This window comes from Mauremys mutica, chromosome 15 (assembly GCF_020497125.1).
Source record: "Mauremys mutica isolate MM-2020 ecotype Southern chromosome 15, ASM2049712v1, whole genome shotgun sequence".
In the NCBI taxonomy this organism is placed as follows: domain Eukaryota; kingdom Metazoa; phylum Chordata; order Testudines; family Geoemydidae; genus Mauremys; species Mauremys mutica.
The window spans coordinates 28310819-28336592 of NC_059086.1; the positions used below are offsets into that span (position 1 = coordinate 28310819).

A 25774-nucleotide genomic window follows, 5' to 3' on the forward strand; every position below is an offset into this window, starting at 1 on the left:
TCAGAACAATGTGACTGGCATTGGATTGCCAAAGGCCAGGTGACACTTGCCTGTCTATCCAGACATGAGAGCAGAGCGCTCACAATGCTGCCGTGGGACTGGGGTGACTCAGATTTTGGCCCAAACTGTTCACTCAGCCCTGCCCTGCAGTGTCGCTGCTTCCATATCTGCTCAGCACCGTGTGTGGCTGGGAGCCTCTACCCAGGGGTTCTAATGGGTGTGGATGTTCTTACCAAGCTTCTCACGCAGCTCCTGGCAATCTGGGGAGAGAAGAAAAGGAGACCATCATGAGTTCAGTGTTGTCGTTCTAAGCACAGTCATGTGGGGTTATTCCAAATTCTGGGTACATGTGCACTGCAGCTGAGAGGGTGATACCAGTTTTGGCAGGCAGACAAGTGCGAGCTCTGCTCAATCTAGTGCGCTAAAAGTAGCCGGGTAGCCAGTAGTAGACATTCAGTGGCCTGGGCTAGCTACTCAAGTACAAACCCACTCACACAGACGTGAGTACATAGTTGCACAGCTACCCTAAGCCTCTGCCCCTGCTCCTCCAGCAACACTGCTATTGTTATTACACAAACTCCATCTAACAAGTGTCTGACTACCCCAGCTGGGAAGGTCACTCCCAGCTGCAGTGTAGAGGTACCCAATGAGCCAAGGGTCTCAGAACTGACAGGACATGGTAGACAAAACTGTTGTTAATGAACAACAGACAAGGTCCCAGGTCAGCCCTTACCAGAGCCCACAAATTGCCCGAGGGGCAGCACCTCCGGCTGTTGGCATTGCCAGAATTGAGGGGAGGGAGCATCACACCAGAACACATCACCTAGAGAGAGGCCTGCACTGCTGCAGTCTGTCACCCGGCCTCAGACCTCCTATTTCTGTGCCGTGCCCAATCCCTTTGTGGTTTTCATTTGCAAAAGTGGGTAACTCTAGGGTTAGTGGTTGGCAACCGCTTAGCTGGGGAAGGGTCCGTGGGGGTGTGTGGCACTGGATTTACTGTCGACCCCTAGAGCCTTGGTGTCAGATCCTGTCCCAGCTCTTGTGGGAATAATGCGAGTGTGGGGTCCCATCAGAGTGCGCCTCACAAAGCCCACACAGAGCATAGTGTGGTTTGGAGGCTTTGTTCATTTGAGTCCCAGGCCTAGAGTAGGATGTGGGGAAACAGGACAGGACTGAGGAGCTGAGGGCTGGGATAGCAGGGAAGCTGTGGGTGGAGACTGAGGGATGGCAACAGAGCTGGGGCTGGGGGAGGAAGCCCAGGGCTGGGATAGCACAGGGCTGTAGGCAGTGGTACCCCCTGCACAGCTCAGTTCCAGGTCCCCTACCAGTGACCTGGCATGTAGGGTGTGTGTGAGGGCAGGCAGGGTGGGTGAGTAACGGGACTGGACAGTACTGTGGAGCACAGATCTGGATAACAGGGAGGCAGGGTGGGGATTATGGGGCAGTGGTGGTGCACTGATGCTGTGGGGAGGCAGTGGGTGAGCATTGAGGGGCAGTGGTGAGCTGGGTGCAAATGGGGAGCCCAACGTTGGGATAGCAGCCATTTTGCAGGTCAGAACTGAGATATATCCACAAATCCGCATGGAGGAAGTTTGCCCAGCCCCTGACTCAGGACTTGTCTAACCAACTTTGTAGTTCAGCGTATGGGGATATGATTTGCAGAATGCACCAAAGTGCTGCACTGTAACTATCCACTAAAGAAGGCCTGCACAACATACGACCTGCAGGCCGCATGCGGCCTGCGTGGGCTCACTGTGTGGCCCACAGGGGGAGGGGGGAGTGAGTAGGCAAGCGGTGGATGATGCAGGGGGCAGGTGAGGCAAGGGAGGGGGACTGAGGAAGTGAGCAGGCAGGCAGTAGCGGGAGGCAGTTCAGCCTGTGGCTGGCCCCAAGTCACCTCCGCTCCACCTCCTCCCTGAATGCCCCGCCCCGTTCCCCCTTTCCCCCCCACGCTTCCCGCAAATCAGCTGTTTGTGCGAGAAGCCTGGGAGGGAAGAGAAGCGGTGCGGCAGCTTCGCACTCAGGTCCAGGGAGGCGGAGATGGAACCAAGGTGAGCTGGGGCAGGGAGGGCCGCCCGCACCACACCAAGTAACCCAGGGGGGAGGGCGCACAGGGGAGCCGCTCCCCACCCCAGTTCACCTCCCCTCCGCCTCCACCTTGCTGGGCCTGAGCGTGAAGCCGCCGCTTCCTTCTGAGCCCTCCCAGGCTTCCTGCACGAACAGCTGATTCGCAGGAAGCGGAGGTGCTGCGAGCTCGGCCTGGCCCGGTGCTACAGACGCTGCACAGCAGTGACGTGGCCCAGCTCCAGGCAGCGCAGTAGTGAGGCAGGGAGCAGGGAGAGGTTGGATGGGGGCAGGGGAGTTTGGGGGGGTGGTCAAGGTGGGGAGGTGGATAGGCATCGGAGCGGTCAGAGGGCGGGGAACAGGAGGGTTGAATGGGGGCAAGGGTTCCAGGGGGGCTGTCAGGAAGGAGGGGGAGGGTAGATGGCGGGGGGCAGTCAGGGGCAGGGGTTCCAGGGGCGGGCAGGGGACAGGGAGAAGGGGTGGTTGGATGGGGCAGGAGTTCCGGGGAGGCCATCAGGAATGAGAGGAGGGGTTGGATGGGGCAGCGGAGGGCAGTCAGGGGACAGCGAAGTGGGGCGGATGGGGCAGGGGTTCTGGGGAGGCATCAAGGAGCATGCGGCAGGAGTCCCGGGGCGTGGGGGCGGGCCAAGACCCCCTTGTGGGGTGAGGAGGGAACTGGTTTTTAAGATTTTGGCAGCTCATCACTGGCCAGTGGGTGGGAAGCTGAGGAGGCAAGCGGGTGGGCAGTGGCGGGGGGTGAGTATGGGATCTGGGGGGGCGGGGTTGAAAAGGCGAGCGGGGGTGGGGCACATGAGCAGGGGGAGTGGGGGTCTGAGGAGGTGAGCAGGCGGGCATTGGCAGGGGGGCATGTGAGCCGGAGGAGTGGGGGTCTGAGGAGGTGAGCAGGCGGGCATTGGCAGGAGGGGTAGGTGAGCCGTGGGGGATAGGGGGCTGAGGAGGCTAGTGAGCGGGCAGTGGCAGGGGGGCAGGTGAGCCAGCAGCGGGGGAGGGAAACTGAGGAGGCGAGCAGGGAGTGGGGGGCTGAGGAGACGAGCTACGAGTGGGTGGCTGACCTGTTCTACTGATCTGGTCTGGCTCCCATCCCCTCTCCAAGGGTTGCAGCTGTCTGGAGGTGCTGCCTTCCACGCCTTCCTCAGTCACACCTCATTCACTCAACAGGGCAATTGATTACAAAGTGGGGGGAAGAGCTTATTCTACTTCTAGCAAAAAGACATTTTTCTTTTACCTTAATTATACTACCATAGGGGCCTGCTATCACATATTACCAAGGTCCAATATTGCTGTTTCGCCGGGGCGGCGCTGGGGAAGGAGGGTTTGTTTCCGTGGGAGGGTGAGGCTTGGGGGGGATTGTTTTGGGAGGGCTGGGCAGCGCTGGGGGGTTGTTTTTGCAGTGCGGGTGGTGCTGGGGGGGTTGTGGTTTAGGGGGGCTGGGCAGTGCTGGGGGAGGTGTTTTGGCGGCACTGTGGGGGTTCAGCGGGACTGTGGGGGGGATTCGGCCTTCAGCTGTTTTCTTGGAGTAATATGGCCCTCGCTGCTTTACGAGTTGTGCAGGCCTGCACGAAAGGATACCTACTTCGGGCTGAGGGGATGTAGCTGTCCCATGTGGATGTTGCTGGTGCACACTTAATGGTACCTAGATCACACTGACGTAGTCCTCTTCACATGCGAGTATATAAATACAAACTAGGAAGCTTTCAGTTCACACTCAGAGCATCCACACAGGATTGTTATAGCGTAGCATTTTGCTTTATGCTGCTATTCACACCCTGTAATCTGAACCACTGAGCAGTGTAGACCTAGCCGGAGTCCTGCCATTTCAGATGCATTAAATTCACTCTCTATTGTTAAGGACAATAGTGAAATAGTGAGCTGCAAATAGTGAAATAGTGAGCTGCAAATGCTGCCATGTTTCCTTATTTCTAGGGCAAGGGGAGATGGTCATGAAGGAGACTCAAGTACATAAATTGTATGAGAATTTTTCTTTCTCGTTACAGTATGAAAGCACAGACACACGTTTACTATAGGATTAGACAAGTACCTGATTCATAAGCCTTGCTCTGCACATCTGAAATAGGGAGGAGGATAGAAGAGTTAGACACAGAGACATGCTATGTGATTCTGTGTGCCCCATACTGACTAGGGTTAGTTACAGACTCCCCACAGCCACACTCCCAGCCCCAGTGCAGGAACCAGCAGCTTGGATAGAAGTGGGGCTGGCGGTTAGTGATTTGCACCAACACAAATTAGACCTGGGATTTGCTAAGCATCTAACCTTGATGGAAGATGTGGGTCTGGATCCCGATACAGCTCTGAAATTCTCTACCCTTCTATTTAAGGGGAATTCCTTTTCTGTGTTCCTAACAGCCCTTTGGAGCATCAAAGCTACACACTCCAGGTATAACTAGGGGATAGATAGACGTGTAGACAATTGGGGCTTGAAGGGTTAAAATCCATGTGCATTTTGTATAACAACCTGGTATATGGATTGTGCCAGCTCTTTTCCAGACCCAAAGTCCAGAGTATGGTCAAGGGACCAGAGGCCTAGCAAATAGTGACCAGCTAAGAGAAAGCTGGGGTAAACAGAAAGCCTTGCTTGCTAAGATAGGCCTGGTCAGCACATTGCCAGGTGTTGGAGCTAAGAACTAAATAATTGTGTCTTATTCAGAGTTGCAGATTGAACAAAGAAGCCCTGTTTCGGTTGTTAGTTTCTTCTGTAGGGAACGTTCTTCCCACAGATCCAACCTTGAGTTTATGAAAAGGTTGCCACAAGGCAGTATAAGATATGGCATCCTTCCACCTCCCCTTCCAAGGGACCAATGCCTGCCTTAAGACACACTGAAGACAATCTTTATTGCCATATACTTTCACTGTTTCTTTGCATAAATCCCTAGGAATGTACTTGTTGGACAATCAAAGGAGTTGTTCCATTGCTATGGACCCCAAATCAGAATTCAACATATATATTTTATACTAATAACATTTTTAATAAATGATGTATTTTATTTATGTATGTATTTTAATAAATAATAACAAGTATTAATTTCATGTTAACTTCCTAATTGAGACCGTGGGTGGAGACATTATATAACCTGTTAATCATTGTCTAATGTGCTATCTTGTCTTGCTGCATAACCTATCCCGGGGTGTGGGACTGCCTACCCCGTCACTTTCCCCCGCCAATGGAAAATCTATATATTCTATTGTAATCAATTGATTGACAGTGTCTCTGAGCCTAATAAACAAGGTGACACTCCGCCAGCGCTGTGTGTAATAAACTCCAATGCTTGACCTCTTCACAGTGTGGATTTATGTCCTTCAGGGCTCATATCAGGGATCTGGCCTTGGCAACAAAGCATGGAAAGATGAGCCTAAGCCTAGTCTCTTGCTCCTCTCCACATTCTCAGAAATAGCCCAGAAGAGCCTGCACTCCAGCAGTCATCTATAGAAAGTGGCTGCCCCCCTTCTGCAGCATCAGAACAATGTGACTGGCATTGGATTGCCAAAGGCCAGATGACACCTGCCTGTCTATCCAGAAATGAGAGCAGAGCGCTCACAATGCTGCCGTGGGACTGGGGTGACTCAGATTTTGGCCCAAACTGTTCACTCAGCCCTGCCCTGCAGTGTCGCTGCTTCCATATCTGCTCAGCACCGTGTGTGGCTGGGAGCCTCTCCCCAGGGGCTCTAATGGGTGTGGATGTTCTTACCAAGCTTCTCACGCAGCTCCTGGCATTCTGGGGAGAGAAGAATGGGAGACCATCATGAGTTCAGTGTCATTCTAAGCACAGTGATGTGGGGTTATTCCAAATTCTGGGTACATGTGCACTGCAGCTGAGAGGGTGATACCACTTTTGGCAGGCAGACAAGAGCGAGCTCTGCTCAATCTAGTGCGACAAAAGTAGCCGGGTAGCCAGTAGTAGCACGTTCAGTGGCCTGGGCTAGCTACTCAAGTACAAACCCACTCACACAGACGTGAGTACATAGTTGCACAGCTACCGTAAGCCTCTGCCCCTGCTCCTCCAGCAACACTGCTATTGTTATCGCACAAACTCCATCTAACAAGTGTCTGACTACCCCAGCTGGGAAGGTCACTCCCAGCTGCAGTGTAGAGGTACCCAATGAGCCAAGGGTCTCAGAACTGACAGGACATGGTAGACAAAACTGTTGTTAATGAGCAACAGACAAGGTCCCAGGTCAGCCCTTACCAGAGCCCACAAATTGCCCGAGGGGCAGCACCTCCAGCTGTTGGCATTGCCAGAAATGAGGGGAGGGAGCATCACACCAGAACATATCACGTAGAGAGAGGCCTGCACTACTGCAGCCTGTCACCCGGCCTCAGACCTCCTATTTCTGTGCCGTGCCCAATCCCTTTGTGGTTTTCATTTGCAAAAGTGGGTAACTCTAGGGTTAGTGGTTGGCAACCGCTTAGCTGGGGAAGGGTCCGTGGGGGTGTGTGGCACTGGATTTACTGTCGACCCCTAGAGCCTTGGTGTCAGATCCTGTCCCAGCTCTTGTGGGAATAATGCGAGTGTAGGGTCCCATCAGAGTGCGCCTCACAAAGCCCACACAGAGCATAGTGTGGTTTGGAGGCTTTGTTCATTTGAGTCCCAGGCCTAGAGTAGGATGTGGGGAAACAGGACAGGACTGAGGAGCTGAGGGCTGGGATAGCAAGGAAGCTGTGGGTGGAGACTGAGGGATGGCAACAGAGCTGGGGCTGGGGGAGGAAGCCCAGGGCTGGGATAGCACAGGGCTGTAGGCAGTGGTACCCCCTGCACAGCTCAGTTCCAGGTCCCCTACCAGTGACCTGGCATGTAGGGTGTGTGTGAGGGCAGGCAGGGTGGGTGAGTAACGGGACTGGACAGCACTGTGGAGCACAGATCTGGATAACAGGGAGGCAGGGTGGGGATTATGGGGCAGTGGTGGTGCACTGATGCTGTGGGGAGGCAGTGGGTGAGCATTGAGGGGCAGTGGTGAGCTGGGTGCAAATGGGGAGCCCAACGTTGGGATAGCAGCCATTTTGCAGGTCAGAACTGAGATATATCCACAAATCCGCATGGAGGAAGTTTGCCCAGCCCCTGACTCAGGACTTGTCTAACCAACTTTGTAGTTCAGCGTATGGGGATATGATTTGCAGAATGCACCAAAGTGCTGCACTGTAACTATCCACTAAAGAAGGCCTGCACAACATACAACATGCAGGCCGCATGCGGCCTGCGTGGGCTCACTGTGTGGCCCACAGGGGGAGGGGGGAGTGAGTAGGCAAGCGGTGGATGATGCAGGGGGCAGGTGAGGCAAGGGAGGGGGACTGAGGAAGTGAGCAGGCAGGCAGTAGCGGGAGGCAGTTCAGCCTGTGGCTGGCCCCAAGTCACCTCCGCTCCACCTCCTCCCTGAATGCCCCGCCCCGTTCCCCCTTTCCCCCCCACGCTTCCCGCAAATCAGCTGTTTGTGCGAGAAGCCTGGGAGGGAAGAGAAGCGGTGCGGCAGCTTCGCACTCAGGCCCAGGGAGGCGGAGATGGAACCAAGGTGAGCTGGGGCAGGGAGGGCCGCCCGCACCACACCAAGTAACCCAGGGGGGAGGGCACACAGGGGAGCCGCTCCCCACCCCAGTTCACCTCCCCTCCGCCTCCACCTTGCTGGGCCTGAGCGTGAAGCCGCCGCTTCCTTCTGAGCCCTCCCAGGCTTCCTGCACGAACAGCTGATTCGCAGGAAGCGGAGGTGCTGCGAGCTCGGCCTGGCCCGGTGCTTCAGACGCTGCACAGCAGTGACGTGGCCCAGCTCCAGGCAGCGCAGTAGTGAGGCAGGGAGCAGGGAGAGGTTGGATAGGGGCAGGGCAGTTTGGGGGGGTGGTCAAGGTGGGGAGGTGGATAGGCATCGGAGCGGTCAGAGGGCGGGGAACAGGAGGGTTGAATGGGGGCAAGGGTCCCAGGGGGGCTGTCAGGAAGGAGGGGGAGGGTAGATGGCTGGGGGCAGTCAGGGGCAAGGGTTCCAGGGGCGGGCAGGGGACAGGGAGAAGGGGTGGTTGGATGGGGCAGGAGTTCCGGGGAGGCCATCAGGAATGAGAGGAGGGGTTGGATGGGGCGGCGGAGGGCAGTCAGGGGACAGCGAAGGGGGGCGGATGGGGCAGGGGTCCTGGGGAGGCATCAAGGAGCATGCGGCAGGAGTCCCGGGGCGTGGGGGCGGGCCAAGACCCCCTTGTGGGGTGAGAAGGGAACTGGTTTTTAAGATTTTGGCAGCTCATCACTGGCCAGTGGGTGGGAAGCTGAGGAGGCAAGCGGGTGGGCAGTGGCGGGGGGTGAGTATGGGAGCTGGGGGGGGCGGGGTTGAAAAGGCGAGCGGGGGTGGGGCACGTGAGCAGGGGGAGTGGGGGTCTGAGGAGGTGAGCAGGCGGGCATTGGCAGGGGGGCATGTGAGCCGGCGGAGTGGGGGTCTGAGGAGATGAGCAGGCGGGCATTGGCAGGGGGCAAGTGAGCCGTGGAGGATGGGGGGCTGAGGAGGCTAGTGAGCGGGCAGTGGCAGGGGGGCAGGTGAGCCAGCAGCGGGGGAGGGAAACTGAGGAGGCGAGCAGGGAGTGGGGGGCTGAGGAGACGAGCTACGAGTGGGTGGCTGACCTGTTCTACTGATCTGGTCTGGCTCCCATCCCCTCTCCAAGGGTTGCAGCTGTCTGGAGGTGCTGCCTTCCACGCCTTCCTCAGTCACACCTCATTCACTCAACAGGGCAATTGATTACAAAGTGGAGGGAAGAGCTTATTCTACTTCTAGCAAAAAGACATTTTTCTTTTACCTTAATTATACTGCCATAGGGGCCTGCTATCACATATTACCAAGGTTCAATATTGCTGTTTCGCCGGGGCGGCACTGGGGAAGGAGGGTTTGTTTCCGTGGGAGGGTGAGGCTTGGGGGGGATTGTTTTGGGAGGGCTGGGCAGCGCTGGGGGGTTGTTTTTGCAGTGCGGGTGGTGCTGGGGGGGTTGTGGTTTAGGAGGGCTGGGCAGTGCTGGGGGAGGTGTTTTGGCGGCACTGTGGGGGTTCAGCGGGGCTGTGGGGGGGATTCGGCCTTCAGCTGTTTTCTTGGAGTAATATGGCCCTCGCTGCTTTACGAGTTGTGCAGGCCTGCACGAAAGGATACCTACTTCGGGCTGAGGGGATGTAGCTGTCCCATGTGGATGTTGCTGGTGCACACTTAATGGTACCTAGATCACACTGACGTAGTCCTCTTCACATGCGAGTATATAAATACAAACTAGGAAGCTTTCAGTTCACACTCAGAGCATCCACACAGGATTGTTATAGCGTAGCACTTTGGTTTATGCTGCTATTCACACCTGTAATCTGAACCACTGAGCAGTGTAGACCTAGCCGGAGTCCTGCCATTTCAGATGCATTAAATTCACTCTCTATTGTTAAGGACAATAGTGAAATAGTGAGCTGCAAATAGTGAAATAGTGAGCTGCAAATGCTGCCATGTTTCCTTATTTCTAGGGCAAGGGGAGATGGTCATGAAGGAGACTCAAGTACATAAATTGTATGAGAATTTTTCTTTCTCGTTACAGTATGAAAGCACAGACACACGTTTACTATAGGATTAGACAAGTACCTGATTCATAAGCCTTGCTCTGCACATCTGAAATAGGGAGGAGGATAGAAGAGTTAGACACAGAGACATGCTGTGTGATTCTGTGTGCCCCATACTGACTAGGGTTAGTTACAGACTCCCCACAGCCACACTCCCAGCCCCAGTGCAGGAACCAGCAGCTTGGATAGAAGCGGGGCTGGTGGTTAGTGATTTGCACCAACACAAATTAAACCTGGGATTTGCAAAGCATCTAACCTTGATGGAAGATGTGGGTCTGGATCCCGATACAGCTCTGAAATTCTCTACCCTTCTATTTAAGGGGAATTCCAGCTAAGAGAAAGCTGGGGTAAACAGAAAGCCTTGCTTGCTAAGATAGGCCTGGTCAGCACATTGCCAGGTGTTGGAGCTAAGAACTAAATAATTGTGTCTTATTCAGAGTTGCAGATTGAACAAAGAAGCCCTGTTTCGGTTGTTAGTTTCTTCTGTAGGGAATGTTCTTCCCACAGATCCAACCTTGAGTTTATGAAAAGGTTGGCACAAGGCAGTATAAGATATGGCATCCTTCCACCTCCCCTTCCAAGGGACCAATGCCTGCCTTAAGACACACAGAAGACAATCTTTATTGCCATATACTTTCACTGTTCCTTTGCTTTAATCCCTAGGAATGTACCTGTTAGACAATCAAAGGAGTTGTTCCATTGCTATGGACCCCAAATCAGAATTCAACATATATATTTTATACTAATAACATTTTAATAAATAATTTATTTTATTTATGTATGTATTTTAATAAATAATAACAAGTATTAATTACATGTTAGCTTCCTAATTGAGACCGTGGGTGGAGACATTATATAACCTGTTAATCATTGGCTAATGTGCTATCTTGTCTTGCTGCATAACCTATCCCGGGGTGTGGGACTGCCTACCCCGTCACTTTCCCCCGCCAATGGAAAATCTATATATTCTATTGTAATCAATTGATTGACAGTGTCTCTGAGCCTAATAAACAAGGTGACACTCCGCCAGCGCTGTGTGTAATAAACTCCAATGCTTGACCTCTTCACAGTGTGGATTTATGTCCTTCAGGGCTCATATCAGGGATCTGACCTTGGCAACAAAGCATGGAAAGATGAGCCTAAGCCTAGTCTCTTGCTCCTCTCCACATTCTCAGAAATAGCCCAGAAGAGCCTGCATTCCAGCAGTCATCTATAGAAAGTGGCTGCTCTCCTTCTGCAGCATCAGAACAATGTGATTGGCATTGGATTGCCAAAGGCCAGGTGACACCTGCCTGTCTATCCAGAAATGAGAGCAGAGCGCTCACAATGCTGCCGTGGGACTGGGGTGACTCAGATTTTGGCCCAAACTGTTCACTCAGCCCTGCCCTGCAGTGTCGCTGCTTCCATATCTGCTCAGGACCATGTCTGGCTGGGAGCCTCTCCCCAGGGGCTCTAATGGGGGTGGATGTTCTTACCAAGCTTCTCACGCAGCTCCTGGCATTCTGGAGAGAGAAGAAAAGGAGACCATCATGAGTTCAGTGTTGTCGTTCTAAGCACAGTGATGTGGGGTTATTCCAAATTCTGAGTACATGTGCACTGCAGCTGAGAGGGTGATACCAGTTTTGGCAGGCAGACATGTGTTAGCTCTGCTTGAGCCAGTTTGCTAAAAGCAGCAGGGCATTCATGATCAGCAGGTGCAGCAGCTTGGGCTCACTGCTCAAGTACAAACCTGCCCAGACCCCCTGTGTACATACTTGGCAGCTTCCCTGAGCTGCTACCCTTGCTACTCCCAGCCACACTTCTATTGCCAGTGCATTGACTCAAGCAGAGCTAGCATGTGGGTCTGAGAAGGAAGGGCAGCTTGCCCTGGCAGCCGCAGAGGGGGCACTAGGACCCTGTGGTGGCAGTTAATGCAGACAGGCAGCATGGAGCTGCAGGGGATGGGGAGAGACAAACACTCTGCTCCAGGACCCAGGGAGGTGCATGGGGGCAGCAAAGGGGAGCCGGGGCACACTCAGGGAAGGCGCAAGGGGGCAGCAGGGGGGAGACCCGGCCCCGAACATTCGTGGAGCCGGACTCCTGGACCCTCAATTTTGCTGGAGCCCGGAGGTGGAGTCAGAGAGAGAGAGAATGCTCCATTTTCTTGCTGGTAGCTACTGCACTTTTTCTTACTGGTCCTCCGTACTGGCACGTACCCGCTTACTTTCACCTCTGTTTCCAGGGCAGGGGGAAAAGATCATGAAGGTAACTGAAGTCTGCATAAGTGTGTGGGGTGATTTTTCTATCCCATTATATTGTGAAAAGAGAGACACACGTTTATTAGGGTTTAGCCAAGTACCTGATTCCCAGGTCTTCTTCTCAGTCTCTGAAATGGGGACGAGAAACGAATCAGACCCAGAAACACACACTGGGTGGTGCTGTATACTTCCTTATCACTGGGGTTAGTCACAGACATCCCACACCTGCACTCCCAGCCCCAGTGCAGGAGCCAGCAAGTCTGACAGGAGCAGGGCTGGCGGTTAGTGATATGCACTAACACTCAGGAGACCTGGAGAGTTTCTCATGCCTTAGTCCTTGTCTAAACACACACTTGATCCAATTTAACTAATTAGGTATCTAAACGCACCTTGAGTTAACCTGGTGCAGGGCTGTGTGTGGCACAGGCCTTGGGCTGGTGTAGCATGGCCAGTAGAACCATGGGGGTGGGGTCAGTACTCCACAGTGACCCCTCTGGCTAGTTACAGAATAGCACTGATTGCTAGGGGAGTCCTGTCCAGCCCTCCCCAGCTGGAGGAATGGTGGCCACAAGGGGGCATGGCAGAGGGCAAAGGAGATGAGAGGGGGATCCTCAGGAGTATTCTGAGTTGTGATTGACGGGAGAACCCCAGTCACCATGCTGGCATGTTGTACCCATTCTCTGCACCTTTCATCTGCATTTCCCTGCATGTGTGTGCAGTGCCCAGCAGAACGGGTCAGCACCACTCAGCACCATCACAATGCAAGCCAACATTGTTCTTAAATATTGAAAAGTTCACAGTGGAATAAATTAGACATGTGCAGTTACGTACCAGTACTACTGTGTCTATTAGCACATCTCAAGAGAGTGAATGTCACAGATTCACAGAGTTTCAGGCCAGAAGGTACCATTAGATCATCTCCTCTGACCTGCTGTGTAACACAGGCCAGAGAATCTCACCCATTTTTTCCTGCACTGAGTCCAATAATTGGGTTTTTCTACAGCAGCTTCTAGAAAGGTGCCCAGTCTGGAGTTGAAGCCATCAAGAGATGAAGAACTCACGACTGCCTTGGGGAGTTTGTGCCAGTAGTTAAATACCCTCCCTGTGTCCTGTGCATTCAACAGTCACAGGGATGGAATCATTTCACATAGTGTCATTGACCTTTCAGTGTTGTTTCCTTTCAGGAGAAAGAGCCACCGAGCAATTGCCCAGGGTTGCAGAATCTGACCCAGAATTGTCACCGCAATAGCCCATCTCACTGCTGCAGCCACATGCAGGGAATCTCACAAGCACTGACCCTTGGGTTTCTGCTGCAAACTACACATTTGCCAACCTGTTACCGTCAGCATGTGTGAGAACATGGGGGAGATGAGGAATCACTAGAGAGAGACCTCCCGGCTCCATTCCTTTCATTGCACGGAGCCCACAGATAACACCAAGTGTCACAGAGCTCACACATCTCAAAAGACAGAGCAAGAGATAGAGCAGGAGACCTACCATTAATGAACAGAGCCTCCTCTTTAGAGAGTTTCTTCTTAGATGCCTTTTGCTTTGCTGTGAGACAGAGAATCAGACATTGCAGTGAGACAGGGAAAGAAGGGGAAACACTGAGTAATACACTAATACAGGTGGGGACGGGGACCTCGGTGTTTTTGTTAGTTTGGTTTCCTAAAACAAATACAAGGTAAATATCTGAACATTAAAATGCCCCCATGGGCCAGCCCAGTGCCCTCTAGGGCCGGGCTCTAAACATGCAAATAACACATTCTCATTACCTGTGTATCCAAGATATGCACAAGCTCCAGCAGCAATGAGAACCAGAGTGAACAATACCCAGAATGCAGCCAGCCAGGGAGAAACACGGGGGAAGATGTCACCTGGCAAACAGAGAGCGCAGTGTGTGAGGAGCACGGTCCCATCCTGGAGCTGGAGAGTGGGGTTTGCCACTTGGTTTGACAGATGAGTCCTGGCCCAGGGACCCCAGAAAATTGTGGGAATGAAGGAAACATCCCCTCCATACTCAAATCACAGCCACATATGGAGCCATTGAAACTGGAGAAGACAGCGCAACATCAGTTCCAAGAACCAGGGCTCTGCTCTGCCCAAGTCCCTCCTGCTGCTACAAGCCAACAGCCAGAGACTCTATGCCCAGCCTGCCCAGCCTTGCCTGCACCAGCTGGCTGTTCGGATGGTCACTGTCACACAGCTGCCAGTTCTCAGTCACCACCTCCAGTCCAGATATGTTCAGCAGAGAACAATTGTTTTCCTAGTTGGCCCCCGTTAGTTCATGTTATTAGTTCATGGATTCATAGATGTCAAGGCCAGAAGGGGCCATTATGACCATCTAGTCAGACCTCCTGTATAACATGGGCCAGAGACCCTCCCTCCTGATTCCTGCATCCAGCCCAGAACATCTGTTCCAGCCCAAGCGGATTTTATAGAAAGAGATGCCTAGTTTGGGTTGAAAGATACCAAGTGATGGAGAATCCATCATGTCTCTAGGTCAGTTCTTCCAATGGTTAATTCCCCTCACTGTTAAAAACTGCACCATATTTCTAGTCTGAATTTGTCTAGCTTCAACTTCCAGCCATCTCCCACTTTCTGCCTTTGTCTGCGAGATTAGAGAACTACCTACTGTCAGAAATCTCCTTCCCTTGTAGGTACTTACAGACTGTGATCAAGTCACCTTTTAACCTTCCCTCGGATAAGCTCTATAACTTGAGCTCCCTACGTTTCTGACTGTGAGGCAGGTTTCCAGACCTCTCATTTTTCCTGTAACTAGTTTATGAGCACTTTCCAATATGTCAACATCTCATTTGAATGTGTGAACATGGGAACTGGACACAGAATACCATAGTAGTCTTATACAGAGGAAATGTCATCTCCTTTCTGCTGCTAGATATTCTCATTTACACATCCAAGCAGAGGTGATGACTTTCTATGTTCCTGGGGGGTGCTCAACTCCACTCTGCTCTAGTCTCCGCTCCAACTCCATCCCTTCCCCTAAGCCCACACCCCTGCCCTGCCCCGTCCCAACTCTTCCTGCCCTGCTCTGCCCCCTCCCCCTGCCTCTTCCTGCCAGTGCTCCTCCCCCTCCACCCCAAGTGCCTCCTGCATGCCACTGAAGAGCTGACCACTGGTGAGCGGGAGGCCCTGGGGGTGGGGTAGGGGGAGGATCTGTTCCACGGGGCTGCTGGTGGGTGCTGAGCACCCACTATTTTTTTCCCCTGGATGCTTCTGCCCCATAGCACCATAGGGTCAGTGCCTATTTATTCAAGGGTTGCATCTTAGCTGCAGCATCGCTCTGGGAGCTCGTGTTCAAGTCCTTTTCAGAGTCACTGCTTTCCAGGATACAGTCTCCCATACTGTAACTGTGACCTATACTCTGTTTGTAGAGGTGCAATCTTGCAGTTGGCCATGTTGAAATTAATGTGTGAAAAAGTGGGAATGTTTATAATATTTTTTATGAAGGCTATGTGTGCCTCAGTTTCCCCTACATGCTGTATTGTTACTTATTGAGCGGCAAGGTCTGTTTGCTATTTGGGCAGGCTAAAACACAGGTATGAATGGTGTGTAGCTGTCTGTGGCCCTAAGTCTGATATCAGTGGAGTATCTGAGAAGACAATGGAAATACAGTCACTGGGCCTTTGATACCTAGCAACCAATGACCATGGATGACCCACATCTCAGCAGGAAGCCAAGTTTTCCCTGCTGGGGAACAAAGGACAGGGTTGGGTGAGGTGGAAGCTAAGTATGGGCTGCAGGAAGCAGCCGGGGCACACCTGAACTGGGACAGAAAGGTCAGATGTCCAGCTCATTGATAAGAACATAAGAACATAAGAAAGGCCGTACCGGGTCAGACCAAAGGTCCATCTAGCCCAGTATCTGTCTACCGACAGTGGCCAATGCCAGGTGCCCCTGAGGGAGTGAACCTAAAAGGCAACGATCAAGTGATCTCTCTCCTGCCATCCATCTCCATCCTCTGACGAACAGAGGCTAGGGACACCATTCTTACCCATCCTGGCTAATAGCCATTTATGGACTTAGCCACCATGAATTTATCCAGTCCCCTTTTAAACATTGTTATAGTCCTAGCCTTCACAACCTCCTCAGGTAAGGAGTTCCACAAGTTGACTGTGCGCTGTGTGAAGAAGAACTTCCTTTTATTTGTTTTAAACCTGCTGCCTATTAATTTCATTTGGTGACCCCTAGTTCTTGTATTATGGGAATAAGTAAATAACTTTTCCTTATCCACTTTCTCAACATCACTCATGATTTTATATACCTCTATCATGTCCCCCCTTAGTCTTCTCTTTTCCAAACTGAAGAGTCCTAGCCTCTTTAATCTTTCCTCATATGGGACCCTCTCTAAACCCCTAATCATTTTAGTTGCTCTTTTCTGAACCTTTTCTAGTGCTAGAATATCTTTTTTGAGGTGAGGAGACCACATCTGTACACAGTATTCGAGATGTGGGCGTACCATGGATTTATATAAGGGCAATAATATATTCTCAGTCTTATTCTCTATCCCCTTTTTAATGATTCCTAACATCCTGTTTGCTTTTTTGACCGCCTCTGCACACTGCGTGGACATCTTCAGAGAACTATCCACGATAACTCCAAGATCTTTTTCCTGACTCATTGTAGCTAAATTAGCCCCCATCATGTTGTATGTATAGTTGGGGTTATTTTTTCCAATGTGCATTACTTTACATTTATCCACATTAAATTTCATTTGCCATTTTGTTGCCCAATCACTTAGTTTTGTGAAATCTTTTTGAAGTTCTTCACAATCTGCTTTGGTCTTAACTATCTTGAGTAGTTTAGTATCATCTGCAAACTTTGCCACCTCACTGTTTACCCCTTTCTCCAGATCATTTATGAATAAATTGAATAGGATTGGTCCTAGGACTGACCCTTGGGGAACACCACTAGTTACCCCTCTCCATTCTGAGAATTTACCATTAATTGCTACCCTTTGTTCCCTGTCCATTAACCAGTTCTCAATCCATGAAAGGACCTTTCTAGATAAAACTATTGAATAGCATTGACTCACCTGAGAGGTGAATGGCTGATTGTCGCTCAGTCTCCAGCAGGCCATTCCGCACTATGCAGCTGATGTCTCCATTGTCTTCTCCTTCTGTGACAGTGACATGACTCACAACACTATACAAGTTCTCCCTGTCCTGAGTCACGTTGGTCACAATCTCCATCGACAAGTTCTGCCCGTTCTTTCCAACCCACTGGAGTTCAGGTTTGGGGAACCAGCCTGTGGTTCTACAGGCCAGTCCAATCCCCTGGTCCCGGGGGCCCAGCACCACAATGAACACTGGAGCCACAGCTGCAGGAAGAGACAGGGAGTGTGTGTATCAGGAAATCGTGTCTTTGGTAACACCATGTGATTCCCCAGCTACAGCTGGATATAGGGAGCTGTGACTGGAAAGCTCAATTCCCATATATGCAAAGCCTTCCTGTGACCCCTCATCCTGACAAATGAGGAAATTAAATAATATCACCTTGCATTTCCATAGAGCACTATGCACTGCAGGCTCATAGTGGAATGTGCAGGGTGAAACTGCTTCACAGAGATCACAAACCTTGCTGCTGAAATGCAGCCACTTCTGGGGTGAAGTCAAACAGCTGTCAAGATTTTCAGCACAGAGCAGAAGGTGAGGGTTGGTGACACTGCCTACATCACTGCTTCCACACCTCCTGTGCCACCCTCCTAAATACTGTCCCCTCTGGAGTCCTTCTCCTACACTGGTAATGGTGCCCAGACCATACCACCACCCATGGTTGGATTTCTCTCTCCCTGTGCTGCACACAACCACCCTCCCCTCATTTAAATCTCTCCCTAAAAGCAGACGTGTCTCCTGTGGGGCGTTTGGATTAGGAGCCACCGAGGATGGGAGATGATTTAAAATAACCTCAGTACTCTTCATTATCACAGGAGGGCCCTTCACCTGGGACTTGATGTTTCTGAACTGTATTGTCTGGGGCTAGGTTACTCAGTGATCTCAATGGCCAGAGACCATCCCTTCTACTGCCCTTGTGCAGCACTGAACGTGGGGTCAGTTGCAGGGAATAACAAACAATATCCCAACCCTTGGACACTGCAGGGGGAGTTTCAGGGAGGCCGAATATAATTATCACCTGATCTGGGATTTGGGCAGAAACATGGGGTTAAAGGTCCCATTCCCTCAAACAGCACCACAATGAGCATGAGAGCTGAGGGCTGTAGCTTTACATCTCACTGAGAAGAGGTCATTTAATGCAGCACTGAGCCTGCTAGCACCACAATGGGGTCAGTGCTGAGTGCGAGGGGAAAGTGCCCCCTATTGACGCCTGCACACCACTCCATGCAGCACAGGACCCTAATGCCATGCTGGGCTCAGTGTTGTGGTATTCCCGGGGTACAGGAGGCTCTGGCTGCCCAGGCACAGTGCTTCCTAGTGCTGCATCTCACCTGCGATCCCTAGCTCAGTGGTGGCTTCCTGACTCCATTCTGGGTTCTTCACAAAGCAATGATAAGTCCCAGCATCTGCCTCTTGGAGCTGTTTTAGCTTCAGGGAAATGTTCCCATGGCTGAACTCCTGCGGGAACAGCTCTGTCCGGTTCTGGTAACTCTCCCCCGGCAGGTCCCGGGAACCCTCATCTGAGTACTCATGAACCGGGATAAATCCTGATTCAATTTTCCTCCACAGCACGTCCATGCTGGGCAGCCGGGCCGGGGGTGACAGCTGGCAGGGTAACACCACATCCTGGCCAACTACTCCAACCACAGGGCTTGGGGAGCCATCCAGGGAGAACTTCTCTGCAACAGACAAACCCAGGAGCAGATTCAGTGTGAGCAATGAGGAGAGGCCATCTGTCATGGGGCATACCTGCCCCACACTGGGCAGGAAGAGGTTAACCCCATACTATGGGCTGAAGAAGCCACACCCTCCCACCTCTGCTGGGCATGCTCCAACTTGAACCACAGTATAAAAGGGAGCAGCACTGCTCATTCTGCCATGACTGAGGAGGAGAGAGGATGTGTGTTGCAAGCTCCTGCTCAGGAGCTGTCGGCGCCCCAGAGCACAGAGGCCAAGGCACCGAGACCCAGGCTAATACCTGGTTGTCAGTAGATGCCCATGAGAGGAAGGAGTTATTGGGAACTTCACCTAATGACTACTCCAGAGGACCCATGGATTATGGGGCAAGAAGACAGGATAGGAAGTAGGCCAGGGGAACCAGACATTGATCTGGTTGTGGAGCTAGGAACAGAGTCAGCATGTTTCAGAGGGATTCCTGCTGATTCAGTGGTGGATACACTTGCCACTGATAGGGCCCTGACTGGGACCTGGTGGAGTAGGGGCCCAGATCCCCCTACCCCAACTGCAAATTCACTCCTGGTGGCAGCCTAACCCCTGCCTGGCTGCTAGGCCATACTGCCTATCATAAACAGATAGTTAAGGTTTAATGCCTCTTTTACCTGTAAAGGGTTAAGAAGTTCACCTAGCCTAGCTAACACCTGACCAGAGGAACCAATGCGGGAACAAGATGTTTCAAAAGGAAGGAGGGAAGTTTCCTTTCTTTAGAGTCAGTTTCAGTTTCAGCCGGAGTGAAAAAAATCAAGGAACCAGCCTCTTATCAGAGTAGTAATTTTTAGAAAAGAATAAATAGGTTTATGTTTATTTTTTTTTGTAACTTGTCTTTTTGCAATTAGGGGAATAATCAAATTTGGGTATTCTTGTGTGTATTAAGGTTTTTGCCCAGGGGAACATCCTGTGTTTTAAATCTGTTGTCTGTGAGATCAGCTTGTATGCTGTCTCCCAGGCCTTTTTTTCTTTTACCTTTCTTTTCTTTAATTAAAAGCCTTCTTTTTAAGAACCTGATTGATTTTTTTCCTGTTTTTTAGATCCAAGGGAATTAGATCTGGATTCACCAGGGATTTGGTGAAGAAGTCTCTCAAGACTATCCAGAGAAGGGAGTCAGTATTTGGGAGTGGTGGCAGCAAAACCAGATCTAAGCTGGTAGTTAAGCTTAGAAGTGTACATGCAGGTCCTCATATCTGTACTCTAAAGTCCAGAGTGGGGGTGAAACCTATGACACTGCCCTACCTAGAAGGGTAATCCTATTGACTTTGGCCCCTGGGCAATGCTGCCCTGCACTTTTCACAGCACACTTAGCACCCCAATGCCACCCTGTCTTCAGAACTGTGCTTCTGCCATCAGCTGCCACTCTCTGGCTACCCAGCTTGAGCACTGACACCTCTTTCATTACAAATTAAGCACTGCCCCCATTGCCCCTAGTTCCCTCTGTTTCCCCGGGCTCCCCGCCAACTGCCCCATCACACATGGGCCCCACTGCCTCCCCCTCATTGTTCCAAGGTCCCTTACGTGGCCTCACACCCCAGGCCTGCCCCACTCCTTGCCTCATAGCGCTCACCCCACCACAGCACCATGAGTGGTTGCCCACATCACCCACCAATAAGGCCCTGGTTAAATCCACAATATAGAAGTCAAATACTCCTATGCACCAGGAACACCAAAACAATCACTGACATGTAGAGTTTTAAAGTTGCCTTGTAAACACCATATACCATAATGCACTCTCATTTCCTTCTAATTATTACTATAGTGCAGGCAGAGCTGAAATCCATAGATGTGGTTTCCTTTCAAATCACAAAACATATTCACACTGTGTTTACTACTGTTGATCTGTAAGCAGCTATTGGTCAATGTCATTGTCAGCAAGATCACTGTGTGGTATTTGAGTAGGCTGAGATTGTTTGTGGCAGAAGGTAAAAGAGTTAAAAACACGAGTGGATATCAGAAAGTTTTACAAAAAATCAGCACAAGTGCCCCTGAATGTGATACAGAGATGGTCTCAGAGAAGCCAGCTCCTGCTAAGAAAAGCAGAACATGGAAGGAAGAAAAATGAACATTTCAAGGCCAGTAGGAAAGGCAGTTTCTTGTTTTTCTGAACCTATCTGTTTCGGTTGCCAAGCAAATTACAAAAAGAACAGGAGTACTTGTGGCACCTTAAAGACTAACAAATTTATTTTAGCATGAGCTTTCGTGAGCTGCAGCTCACTTCTTCGGATGCATAGAATGGAACACACAGACAGGGGAAATTTATACATACAGAGAACATGAAAAGGTGGAAGTATGCATACCAACAGGCAGAGTCTAATCAATTGAGATGAGCTATCGTTAGCAGGAGGAAAAAAAACTTTTTGAAGTGATAATTAAGATGGCCCATAGAAGGTGTGAGGAGAACTTAACATAGGGAAATAGATTCAATTGGTGTAATGACCCAACCATTCCCAGTCTTTGTTTAGGCCACTGTTAATAGTATCTAGTTTGCATATTAATTCAAGTTCTGAGAAGAGAAATTGCTGAACTTGAATTAATATGCAAACTAGATACTATTAACAGTGGCCTAAACAAAGACTGGGAATGGTTGGGTCATTACACCAATTGAATCTATTTCCCTATGTTAAGTTCTCCTCACACCTTCTATGGGCCATCTTAATTATCACTTCAAAAAGTTTTTTTTCCTCCTGCTAACGATAGCTCATCTCAATTGATTAGACTCTGCCTGTTGGTATGCATACTTCCACCTTTTCATGTTCTCTGTATGTATAAATTTCCCCTGTCTGTGTGTTCCATTCTATGCATCCGAAGAAGTGAGCTGCAGCTCACGAAAGCTCATGCTAAAATAAATTTGTTAGTCTTTAAGGTGCCACAAGTACTCCTGTTCTTTTTGCGGATACAGACTAACACGGCTGCTACTCTGAAGCAAATTACAGTGTGCACTGTTTGTAAGAGAGAAATTCATCAAATCAAAATTCATGCAATGCAATGTCACTATAGCACTCATGCAGGAGTACTTGAACAGAATTACCATGATGAGTTTCAGAGGTGCAAGCTGTTACATGATGCACACACTGTTTTCAAAAGACAATAGAAGCAGCTCAAAGATTTTTTGAATAAAGCAGATGAGATTTGAGTGCCTACTTTTGGCACTACTTGTGGGGAAAGCACAGACACAGAGATGGAGAACTCCTGAAGAAAATTTTTCTGTCTGTAGAACCAGAAAGTAAGCTTTTCAGATAGATACAACTGAGCAATGACACTTTACAGAAGAGCACAAGAGATCTGGCGAATTCTCTACCAAATGAAATAGCTGGAAAAATTGCAGCACGCTCTTTCTACAGTCTGTGCTTGGATGGGAGCCTTGATGTTACGAGGAATCCAAGGTAATCACGTGGGTTTCCTTTTTGGACTGTGATGGCCATTGTTTTTCTGAAGGTGTTTTATGTCAGGTGAGCCTCATAGATAGGCCTAGTGGCAAACACATTTTTTAATGTGTTCAGGCGAGAATGCAGGAGTCCCATGTTAGCTTTGACAATCTCTGAGTTTTGACAGCTGATGGGGAAGCAGCTATGCAAAGTGCATGAGTAGGGTTGCAGAACTGCTTCCAAGAAAGATGCACTCAGAAACTTTTTTTGTTTCACTGTTCTGCCCACCAAGATGTACTTGCCAGCAAAGCTTCTATGAAAAGCAGGGGTGAAAATAACTTAAAGGACTTGCCGGTACTCTGGAATCCTGAGGAGGGGTGTAGCCTCCACCGGAAGAGGCAGAGCCTTTAAATCCCCAGGCCCATTAAATCAGGATTTAAAGCAATTTAAATGGGGGGATTTAAAGGGTCTGGGGCTCTAGCTGCTACTACCGCAGCAGCGCCCCAGGCCCTTTAAATTGCTGACAGAGTCCTGGCCCTTTAAATTGTCCCCGGAGCCCTGGGATAGCGGCAGTGGGGCTCCAGTAGTGATTTAAAGGACCCAGGGCGGTTGCAGCAGCAGGAGCCCCTGGCCCTTAAAAATCGCCACCCGAGCCCCGCAACCGCTACCTCAGGGCTCTGGCAGCGGGGCTCTGACAGCAATTTAAAGGGCCCTGGGCTCCAGCCTTTTAAATTGCTGCCTCAGGAAGCCAGTCCACCCCGGTATGGCGCACCAGCTCTTGCCGGCAGGGGTGGCAGGTTTGTAGAAATTTTGGTGGTGCCCAGAACCTGCCCCTGCCCAAACTCTGCCCCTCTAAACTCCACCCCCCCCACCTGCCCAAGACTCTGGGAGGGAGTTTGGGTGGGGGAGGAGGTCTGGGGTGCAGGCCCTGGGCCGGGGCAGGGGATTGGGATGCAGGTGGGGTACAGGGTGCAGGCTCTGGGAGGGAGTTTGGGGATGGGAGTGGGTGTGGAGGGGGGATGCAGGGGTGAGGGCTGTTGGGTGAGGCTGGGGTGGATTTGTGATGTGGCTGGGGATGAGGGGTTTGGGGTGTGGGAGGGGACTCAGGGCTGAGGCAGAGGGTTAGGGTGCAGGAAGATGAGGGCTCTGGCTGGGGATGGGGATGAGGGGTTTGGGGTGTTGGAGAGGCTCAGGGCTATGAACGAGGGTTGGAGTGCGGGGGGGATGAGGGATCTGGCTGGGGGTGTGGGCTCTGGGGTGGGTCAGGGCTGGGGATGAGTTTGGGGTGCAGGCAGGCTCCCCTGGGACTGGAGCCAGAGAGAAGGACTCCCCCCAGCCCTCTCTCTGCTGGCAGCAGCAAGCTCTGGGGTAGGGACCCCTTCAACCCACCCCCCGGCAGCACACTCACTCCCCCACGGTCACTGCACGTGCTCCTAGGGCCCCTCTCAGCTCCAGGAATCCCCCTCGCCTCCCCTGTGGTGGGTGTCATGCCGGAGGCGGGGGAGGGGTCTGCCATCACATGTGCGCCTGCTCCCCTGCTGCTGCCCCTCACTGTAGCCTCACTGGGGCTGCCCCTTGCCCAGCATGGGACAAGAGCAGTGACTGCAGACAGGGGGGCAGCTGTACAGGTGGAGGGTCCCACTGGAAAATGAAAGGGTCTGAGAGGGAAGGGCAGCCTGCCCTGGCAGTAGTGGAGGGGGGGCCACTAGGACCCTGTGGCGGCAGTTAATGCAGGCAGGCAGCATGGAGCTGCAGGGGACAGGAGAGACAAACTCTCTGCTCCAGGACCCAGGGAGGTACATGGGGGCAGCAAAGGGGGGCCAGGGCACACTCAGAGGAGGAGCGGGGGGGGGGGCAACAGGGGGGAGACCCGGCCCCAAACATTCATGGAGCCAGGCTCTTGGACCTTCAATTTTGCTGGAGCCTGGAGGTGGAGTCAGAGAGAGAGTGAATGCTCCATTTTCTTGCCCGTTGCTACTGCACTTTTTCTTATCGGTCCTCCGTACTGGCCCGTACCCGCTTACTTTCACCTCTGATGAAAAGTATAGATGAGGTTGAATCCATAGTGAAAAAAAATGCATCAGTGCTATCAACACCAGCAGTGTCAATAAAGGGAAATTCACAACTTGTGTGAAATGGACTGTGAAACGCACAAAGTGCTGCTGAATTACAGCCCAGTCCGCTGGCTTAGTTTTAATGACAATGTACAGAGGCTGTTTGAGCTCTAGGAAGAGCTTGTTGAGGTTTTGAATAAAGTTTCACTGGAACTGTTGCAAAAACTACAAGATCCAGAAGTACATGGCTTCTTGCTCTTTTTGAAAGAGTTTTTACTGAAGATTGCTTCCTTGAACCTGGAGCTTCAGCAACCCCAGCTAACAATATTTGATATCATTGAAATAATTAATACATTTAGAATGACAATCTCCGACATTGTCCAACACCTACAAGAGGTATGGGCAGGGCTGCTCGTGGTGGGGGTGCAAGTGGGGCAGTTTGCCCCAGGCCCCGCAGGGGCCCCCATGAGAATACAGTATTCTATAGTATTGCAACTTTTTTTTGTGGACGGGGCCCCCAAAATTACTTTGCCTCAGGCCCCCTGAATCCTCTGGGCAGCCCTGGGTATGGGATTTTTAATTTTTTATGAGCTTATTCAGTTTCCCAGCTGTCAGGATGAGAATGCGCTGCAAAAAGTCGGCTTAGCTGTAACCAAATACCTGAGTATCCACTTGGAGAATCTTGAAAATTGTTTCGGTGAGGGAAACTTTTTCTGTCAGTACACCTTTGTTTGCAGCCAAAACATCTGGACCAGAATTGTTGAATGGGTCAGTCGCAAACTAACTGCCTAACAAGATTGATTAGATTCCTTTGACTCTTTTTATTTAAGCAATCTCAAGTTCCTCGTGGTGAAAATGTGCAATGATTCAAGAATGAAACCATGCTTCAGTCATCCCAGTGTTACAGTACAGGAGTTCTGGAGTAACGTGTATCCGTTTGAGGACACCTACAAGTCCCTCACTAAAGTTGCTTTGCTTTTCTTGTCCCTGTTTTCTACTACTGTACTGTGATAGAGGGCATTCAGTGCATTGCATTGTCTGAAGAACAACTACCGAAACTGCCTCACTGATGCTAACCCGGAAGCTTCCCTTCTACTTTCACAAGAGACCCAAGATCCTGCAGACATTCCATTCAAAGAGTTCCTGAACTTTTGCAAGTAGTCTGATGCACACAGCGGATGTGTTAAAACCCAGAACTTTAATTTCATTATCATACTGTATTACTAAAAAGTACAATATAATAGGATTATGTTTCTTATTATTATCATTATTACTGGATTAGATTGATTTTTGTCTGTTTCTGAAAGAAAAGATTTGGACATATTTTCAGATATGTTTTTTCATTATTATTTGGACTTCTATTATGTCAAAGCATTTTTATTTGTTGTACAGACAACAAAAGCAAAAGAAACAACGAAAACGACAATAACATGCAAAGCACCTTATTTGTGTTTCTATTCTGTTAGGTCCAGTAAAGAATAGAGATAGCTGTGAATTATTTTTATTACTGAGTCTGCAATAAATAAATAAATTAATAAATAAAACCCAAACCATAGATAAATAAATTATAATGGTTTGGATATCAGAGGGGTAGCCATGTTA

General features: G+C 50.7%; 1 protein-coding gene and 1 pseudogene across 1 annotated transcript; one reads left to right on the forward strand and one right to left on the reverse strand.

Moving 5' to 3' along the window:
* Positions 1–210: 210 nt before the first annotated feature.
* On the reverse strand, positions 211–18765 carry LOC123350608 (butyrophilin subfamily 3 member A2-like). The gene is made up of 10 exons (XM_044989261.1): positions 18357–18765; positions 16947–17231; positions 13666–13767; positions 13388–13444; positions 11992–12018; positions 11129–11155; positions 9676–9702; positions 5790–5816; positions 4124–4150; positions 211–260 (listed from the first exon to the last, which is right to left on the reverse strand). Exons 1-10 carry the CDS (start codon positions 18763–18765, stop codon positions 211–213), a joined length of 1038 nt encoding a protein of 345 aa, XP_044845196.1.
* A 311-nt stretch (positions 18766–19076) lies between these two features.
* LOC123350610 lies at positions 19077–25333 on the forward strand (annotated as a pseudogene).
* Positions 25334–25774: the final 441 nt, after the last annotated feature.